The sequence below is a fragment of the Phaethon lepturus genome, unplaced genomic scaffold, assembly GCF_000687285.1.
Source record: "Phaethon lepturus isolate BGI_N335 unplaced genomic scaffold, ASM68728v1 scaffold21649, whole genome shotgun sequence".
Classification (NCBI taxonomy): Eukaryota; Metazoa; Chordata; class Aves; order Phaethontiformes; family Phaethontidae; genus Phaethon; species Phaethon lepturus.
Genome location: NW_010561563.1, coordinates 9,728 through 17,381, shown reverse-complemented (window position 1 = coordinate 17,381; position 7,654 = coordinate 9,728). Strand labels below are relative to the sequence as shown.

Below are 7,654 nucleotides of genomic sequence, written 5' to 3'. Positions count from 1 at the left end.
TTATTATTAGTAGTAGTAGTAGTAGTAGTAGATCTTTGTGGAAGGAGGGTCTTATCCTTTGCCCTGCTTACTCCTAGACATATTTTAACAATGTAGTTACACAAACAAGCAAATTCATAGTTCCTCTCTTAATCAATATATTATTAAGAAGTGTAACCCAGAAACTGGATACAGAGTTAGACTCATTACTGGCTTCCCCCAGACTCTTCTTCTCTCTCCCACATAAGGAAAACAAAAGCGTTTCCTGAGAGTCGGCAAAAGTTGACCTTTCCAGCCTGGTTTGTGCCTTGGGAATATTGCTTAAAATTGATGCAAAATGGCATTTCCTGGTAGAACTTATTGAAAACCCTTTTGTGTACAAGCAAGACTAGTGTTGTCTGATAAGCATGAATTTGAGAAAGATGTTCTCTATGTTAGTGAAATGGACAGTTCTCATGGAAAAAAACCAACACACAAGCTCTTTTCATTGTTACCAGGCAGAAGGTTTCTAGCTCCTTCTGAATGTAAAGTAAAGCAATGAAGGTCAGGATGTCAGGATTCTTGGTATGGAAGAGTCACCAGAAGGTGGATAAACCTACACCGGCATGATTCATCGCTCGACCCACCACATGGTCCCATCTGAGTACACCTACTCTTGTGAAACACCAGTGTGCAGGAGGGAGCTGAGCTGATGTCCAGGCATTTGCAGCTGGGAACCCAAGCGTAGGGAAGCCAGAGCCCACAACAGCAGCCAGGAGCCAAACTCCACTGAAATTGGTTGTTGGTGGAAACCCACGTGAGTGAGGCACCTGGGAGACTCAGGGTCCAAGGCCATGCCCAACTTCTGCAAGGACCTCAACATATTTAACCTAAATCCTATGTGCTTCCCCGACCATTGGATTGGCCTGTTTTCCTCACTTGCCAGAGTAATATCAATCCAAACCAAGCATAGCAATTTAATGAGCCTTTTCCCCCTCTTTTTTCTTCACTTTTTTTTTTTTTCCAAATAAAAGAAACCCCAGAAGACAAACAAGAAACCAACAATTACTGCCACTGGTCTGCTCTACGCAGTCTTTTTCATCAGTTCAAGAATTTCTTTGTATACTTGTTCGTACACTTGCATACCCCAGAGGAAATCAAAGTGGACAAATTCAGGAATATACTTTTTGTATGCTATGTTGGTTATACGAGGCAGTGTGATGTTTACATCTTCAGGGGCTGAAATCCAATCCCTGCCACCATACCACACGGCAAGAGGTGCTTTCATATTTTCCAGCTCATAGAAGGGAGGTGTGGTCTGGAAGACAAATAGTGTGGCTTGAGGAAGGAAAGACTGGGAGGTCATAAGCAAATAAAAAAATCAAAGTATTCCTGATTACTGCTTGGAATTTCTCCCTTACCCTGAGAGGCAGTACAGAATCTGTCACCAGAGATCCTGATTATGCCTTGTGCTCCTACGCTTTTCACCAGAGGGTCAAAAAGTCATCACTGAATGATATCACAAACCTCTTTTGTGAAAGAAAGTTTACAAATCTGTTTGATCATATAAAGCAAATTCAATAAATCCCATAAAATTCAGTCTCAGCCACTGCAGTATTTTCACTGTCATTGTAATTTTCTTTTTTCTTTTTTTTTTTTCTCTTTTAAAACTGACAAGTGAGAATGGATTTCTCTTACCTGGTTGTAATGAAGCATGTTGTCACTGCCATAATCATAATGTTTGAATTCCCCTGTTTGATAGAGCTGGAAAAGGAGGAGACCTGTGTTTATTATCCATGCATTGTGGAGGACCATAAGAAAGATAAAAGAGGTGACCGGGGAACCACACTGCTCCTTCCTGCCACCAAGGCTCAAGGGTGCCATTTGTTATGTGTGATATTGTCTTTTGGGAAGAGAGCCAGCCCCCCGGAAGATCTTGGCAAGGCCTGCAAGATTGCCTGGCATTGCTCACATCTTTCATCCCTCCTCTCTTGGGTGGCTGGCAAACTGCAAAGTGTAGGTGTCTGGAGGCTGAGGCCACAGAAACCCATAGTCCACCTAGCATACAACCAAGAGCTAGCCTCAAAGAAGACAGGAATCAGACCTTTGGGCAAGTTTCCTTTGTCTGTCATGGTCAATGTCTACAACAGAAGGATATGAGTCTGTGCACGTTTTCAATGATTAGTTGTTGCATGATTAGTTGTCTCTACCAACCCTCAGCTCTTAACCTTTACTCTAGCATCTCCTGTGCTGATTTATTACCAGGTTTTGCTTCCATGTCCATCTCCTACCACCTCCAAAGACTCTTGGTCATCTTTTGTTGAAAGTCGTGGACAGAAGAACTGCATCTGCACCAACGTTTCATGTCAATTTTCCCCTTTGCCTCTAATATAGCTCTGCAGCAATAGCAATGGAGGATTATGCCCAAGCACTGAGAAGAGGTCCTCGGCAGCTGAGAGAGGAGAACATGGGCCTTTATTCTGCAGCAGGAAATATTACCTGACGCCAGTGTAACATGGTTTTTAGGGATGTTGAATCAGGGTAGCGGGACAGGTAGACATCTATGCGGCTCTGCAAGAAACCATTGGAGACATTTGTTCTTTGCATGGACGGAAATCCCATTAGAAATAAAACTGATCCTGTTCAGTAGCCACACAACAAGTCTTCCCCTCACACAAACTAGCTGGAGCTTGCATTTGCACAAACTGCTTCATCTTAGCTCTGTGAAGGCACAGCTCAACCACATACTGTGTGAACACGGATGGCAGACAGCAGCATGAAGGGTGCTGTAGAGCTCCCTTCAGTAAGCTGAGCAGTTCTCATGGGATGCTGGGTCATGTTATGAGTCTATGTGGTTTTCAAACCAAAGTAAAACTCCATATCTTGTGCTCAGGATCCTTTTGCAAAGACAATGTGCAACTCATCACAGTAGCTCTACACGTTGTTTCTAATGAGTTGCCCCCTTGGAATATTAAGAAATTACACCAACACTTCCCTTGAGAAACACTGGCCCAGCTCTGAGTCCATCCATGATCAAGCTGTTGTTGCTTGGTACTCTATGCGGACCTGTCTCTAATTTTACTCACATAAGCAGTTTGTGGCAGGATCTGGACCTTGAAATCTCAGCTGGCCCCAAAGAAGCCGCCCTTCCCCATGCAAGCAGGGAACCTCTGGGACCACCCAACTCACCTGGACATGTCCCTAAGCAATCTGCTGTAGCTGTAGTATCAGCCCTGGAGGGAGCCGGGTCAGGCCAGAGACCCCCACCCTGGTGCCTCCAGCCTGAATTTTTCTATAGCCTGGTATTCAGTGCAGTGTATCACAGGGAAGGGCTCTGATTTGGGGATAAATATGTTCTGAGGGATGGTAGACTGAAGAGTCTGAGGGCCCACCTCTCCTATCAGTGAATTGCAGTGGAGTCTGTTCCATAAGAACTTGTTTTGTCATTAAAACACATGTGAAAATACAAACAACTTAGTAAAAGAGAAACTCTGCGACCCCCCAGAGCTCTGAATGAACTTCTGCGCTCTCCCCTTGAAGCATCATCCCCACTGGGGAGACGACATGCCTGGTGGGCACATGACCCTGTGTGCACTCTGGGCTTCCCCCTGGTGCCACTGCAAGAGCATCACAACGGCCAGATTGCAAAATGCTGACGCAATGGCCAGATTTTTCGAGGAATTGAAGATGCAAAAGGCCAGGTGAAGGCAGCTGGTTGACAACTCAGGCTCAAACAATGAGAAAGTGGATCACTTAAAAGGTAAGCTTGAGTGTACATACCACATTTAAGCTGTTGGTAAACCCACCAGGCAAGTAAAGGACCAAGGAGCAAAAGCTTTTAAAGATGGGGTAGCTGCATAGGCTGGAAATCATTTGCTGCAAGATCTCACCCTTATCGAAGACCACTGTGTGTCCTAAAATGAGCTGTGAAAGTCAAAGGCATTGATTAGCGGAATGGAAGTGATGTACAAGCACTGCATGTCTCAGGTGATGAGACCTTCCCATTCCCTCCTTACCCTTCACACCAGACAAACGTGTCATGAGGACATACCTTAACCAGCCCCTCAGGAAGGTCAAACACCCTTACCAAGGGTGACTTCATATTTGAATTTGTCGTGATAGGAGCCAAGGCGAAAAACATCTTGATTTTACGATCCAGCTCAGGAATGGATGAAAACGCAATGAAACCTGTGGAAGGCAGAAGGAAGCAAACCCTGCCCTGTTATTTCTGAAGGAATTATTGGCTCCTAGGCAGGTGTGCCCATTGGAAAGACCCTCAGAGGTGGTTCTAGCAGGTTGGTGACTGAGCATTTCAGCTCTCAGCTTGACTGCTCAGCCCAGCTGCAGCTTCCGCAAGCACTCTTGGGGCTCTGGCTGCAGTGGAGTGCACCAAAAGCCATCATTGCAACCATTTTTGGGCTGTTGCTGCTCAAAACTGTTCTGCTAAAGCAAATGGGGATTTTTACCTGCTCTCTTCCCTTTGTTGTTTGGACGTACCCAGACATTTACCCTCCCTGTCCAGGCTCTCAGGAGAACACTCGCAAACCGGGGGTGCACAGCTAACGTAACTCTGACAGTGGTCTGATCTCCTGCTGAGTACCTGTGGTGGTGCCTTGAGAGTAAGCCACGTAGTATAACTGCTCCTGTCCAGTTTTCTGCAGAATATAGTTGATCGTTGCTGGAAGGTCATACATGGCCATCTCATGAAAGCTGCAACAGAGGTAGGAACATGACAAAATTACTATTGCTGACCTTGAGAGCGATGGGCAGGACATGGCAAGTAGTGCCATGACTATTTGGGGAGTGGGCAAGGGCTCTGGCAGGTATGGGCACCCCTATGATGTCTTGGTGGGGTCGGTTTATGCCCACTGGCAGATGGTGCGACTGTCAGCGGTGCTGCTCCCCCAGCCTACGGACGCTGCTGAGGGTACCAGGTACCTGCCCACCCTTCAGTTTCACAGAAAATACCTGTAAGCTGAGTATTTCTGGTGGTGAAACTCAAACTCTTTGTGCTTTCGTGACCAGCTGTTCCCCCGGCTGTTGCCAATCCAGACGTCGTAGCCAGCATCAGCGAGGATGAAGCCCAGACTGCTGTTGGGTAAGTTGGTAACCCAGTTGCTTCCCTCCAACACCAGGCCATGCTGCAGGAGGACAGCAGGCTTTGGAGCTGAAGAAAGAAGGGGGGATCATTTTCTCTGACCACTAGCAAAATTGACTGTTCACATCCAGGTATTGCTTTGGCAACAACCCCCTGGGGAATTGATTCCAGTGCAGGGAGAATGTCACCTATGCCCTCAGCCTCTTTGAAGAGGTGCTTTTGAAGTAGGCTCTTTGGTTATCCCAGGACAGAGAAAATAGATATTGTGAAGCTGAAAAATAAGGTTGGACTCCACACTGAATTGATCTTGGTAAATCATGCTTCCAGGAAGAAAAAGACCAAGTTCAATATCTGTCTGGACACTGACTGTGCCCTTTGCATGGTGACCACCCTCTTCACAGTGCCTTTTGTTTGGCTTAGGCACTCTGGGTCTGACCAGGAGACACTGAAAACCCAGTGGAATCTAACTACTTCCTATGGCACAGTGACACTATGATGCTCCATTGCAAAGACACAGGTACTGGAAGGGTCAAGAGCATCTCCTCCAGCCATTTCTTCCCACTTTAAGCCTATGGGCAAGTCTCAGCTCCCCAGAACAAACTTAAAATCTTTTTTACAAAGGACCAGGAAACCTGAAGGAAGTGCTGTAGGAAGAGAGGGGAAGAGAGATTATGGAAGATTTAGTGTGGAAAGGACCTCTGGAGGTCTCTGCTCCTATCCCCTGCTCAGAGCAGGTCCGAGTTCACAGCCATAAAAGGGTCATTACAAGGATATCTGAATTCATACGGTAGGGCGACCATATGTTGCAGCATGAAAAAGTTGAAATAAAAGTGACTTTTCTTTCTTTTTTTTTTTCTTTTTTTTTTTTTCCTTTTGTGTCCTCTTTTTTCTGTTGGTTTTTAGACTTTCAATATAAAACTCACATTTCCAGACTGGACAGCGGAGGATAAAGTGTTCTGAATGGAAATCTGGCTTTTAACACTTACTTGCCATGTTCATACGCCAGTCCTCCTGCTTCCCAGGAGAGGGACACCTTGCCAAGAATGGGACATCACCCCCTCCAGTTGGAAACAGTGATGCAAGTGAAGAACAGAAAGGAGCCGAAATCATGAGATGACATTGGATTGGACATGTGGGAGTTTTTTTGGCTGACAAATGGCTTTTTGCTGCTCTACTCATTGGCTTTGAGCTGGGGTAAAACCTGGGGCAAGATTTCTCTGTCCTTTTCATTTTGTCCATTTCATAAGGACAATTTCATTGTCCTTATCTTTTCCTTCCTCTTTGGAGCAGATCCTCTCAGAACATGAAGGTTGGCGTGGTGGGCACCTGCATTTCTTCTGCTCCCAAGGCTAATCCTACAGGGAAAGTTGTCTCCTTGAGGACCCAGCCCATGATGAGGCAACCCTGACCATGGCCTACTCCAGCCCAGCAAAGCTCTCAGGGTCCCTGGACCAGGCAGACCTTCTTGTGGCACTTACAGGGACAGAACATGCTGGAGCCCTGTGCCTCTGCTTCATGGGAGGTGCTCATGCTTCCTGGGTTGTCTCTGCCGTGAGGAATCCTCTGTACGGTGAGGTAATAGCCATCATCTGTCACTACTTCATGCTCCTCGTAGGGGTACCCATGGTAGCGGACAATTTCACCCTGTGGGAAGGGAGGGACAGCATGTGATGGTCCCCAGGGAGGTGGGGATCTCTGTCCTGGAGGGTGTCAGGACTTGGCTGGGCCCTGAGCTGGTGGTGGTGACTCCTGCTGTCAGTGCCAGGGTGGAGTAGGGACCTCCCACTATCCCTTCCACCAACGCTGCAGTGATGTCATGACTTCAGCTAAAATTTTTGGCAGGTGTGAGTTTCCCTCACTCCCTGAGCATGTCTGGTAAAGAGAGACCCATTGTTGCTTTTCATGTTGCAATCAACGTTTGTGAAGATCGGGGCAGCAATGACAGTGAAGTTCCAAGCCCAAGGCAGCTGCGTTGACCAAGCCTGTTGACTTAGACTGAACTCCCCCATAAATGTCTGCCATAAATCTCTATGTACATAAGCACACAGAGACAAAAGCTCTAATAAAACCCTGGTACCAAACCCTGGTGATGATACACACGCAGAGACCATGGGTCCTGCCCAGACTATGGCAGCATAGGTAGTTTGCATGCCCAAGCAGGAAAATAAGGGATAGAATTCAGGACTTACAACATCCATGGACACCTCGGGGCTCGCATCTGACTTTTCACTGATGCACATTAAATAAGCAATGGTTACGAACAGCCACATCGTGGTGCTCTGCAAAACATTGTCAACATGATGAGCAAGAGAGAGACATTGACGGTACTGACACAGAAGCCAGGGACTGCACGCACTTCACTTGGTGTGCACTATACTTCTGTTAGTATATCAAACTGACCACGCAATGGGTGAAGTAAATTTAAATTTGAAATCCTCTAATTTGTTCTAAAAATGGCATTTGGCTTATCTTGAGTCCAAATTCCATCACATTTTAATCACATACTCTCCATCAGATCCTTGTGTTCAGAAAAATACACATGTATGTATACAGCTACATGTGCCTAGGCAAATCTAGTTTTCGAGGGGGTGATTATAG

The 7,654-nt window shown here is 46.3% G+C and overlaps 1 protein-coding gene across 1 annotated transcript; it reads right to left on the bottom strand.

The window, feature by feature from the left end:
* Positions 1–1,042: 1,042 nt before the first annotated feature.
* Positions 1,043–7,326, bottom strand: LOC104626189 (lipase member M-like). The gene is made up of 9 exons (XM_010294047.1): positions 7,246–7,326; positions 6,535–6,700; positions 4,927–5,125; positions 4,559–4,668; positions 4,010–4,146; positions 3,739–3,882; positions 2,458–2,529; positions 1,657–1,722; positions 1,043–1,276 (listed from the first exon to the last, which is right to left on the bottom strand). Exons 1-9 carry the CDS (start codon positions 7,324–7,326, stop codon positions 1,043–1,045), a joined length of 1,209 nt encoding a protein of 402 aa, XP_010292349.1.
* Between the last annotated feature and the right edge of the window lie 328 nt (positions 7,327–7,654).

Bases quoted from the DNA above. Each gene is read 5' to 3' on its own strand.
- LOC104626189 (XM_010294047.1), bottom strand. From the start codon at position 7,326: ATGTGGCTGTTCGTAACCATTGCTTATTTAATGTGCATCAGTGAAAAG. The intron at 1,723-2,457 runs GTAATATTTCCT...CTCCTTTTCCAG, and splicing joins CCATGTTACACTGGCGTCAG to CTCTATCAAACAGGGGAATT. The intron at 1,277-1,656 runs GTAAGAGAAATC...TTTGTCTTCCAG, and splicing joins ACATGCTTCATTACAACCAG to ACCACACCTCCCTTCTATGA.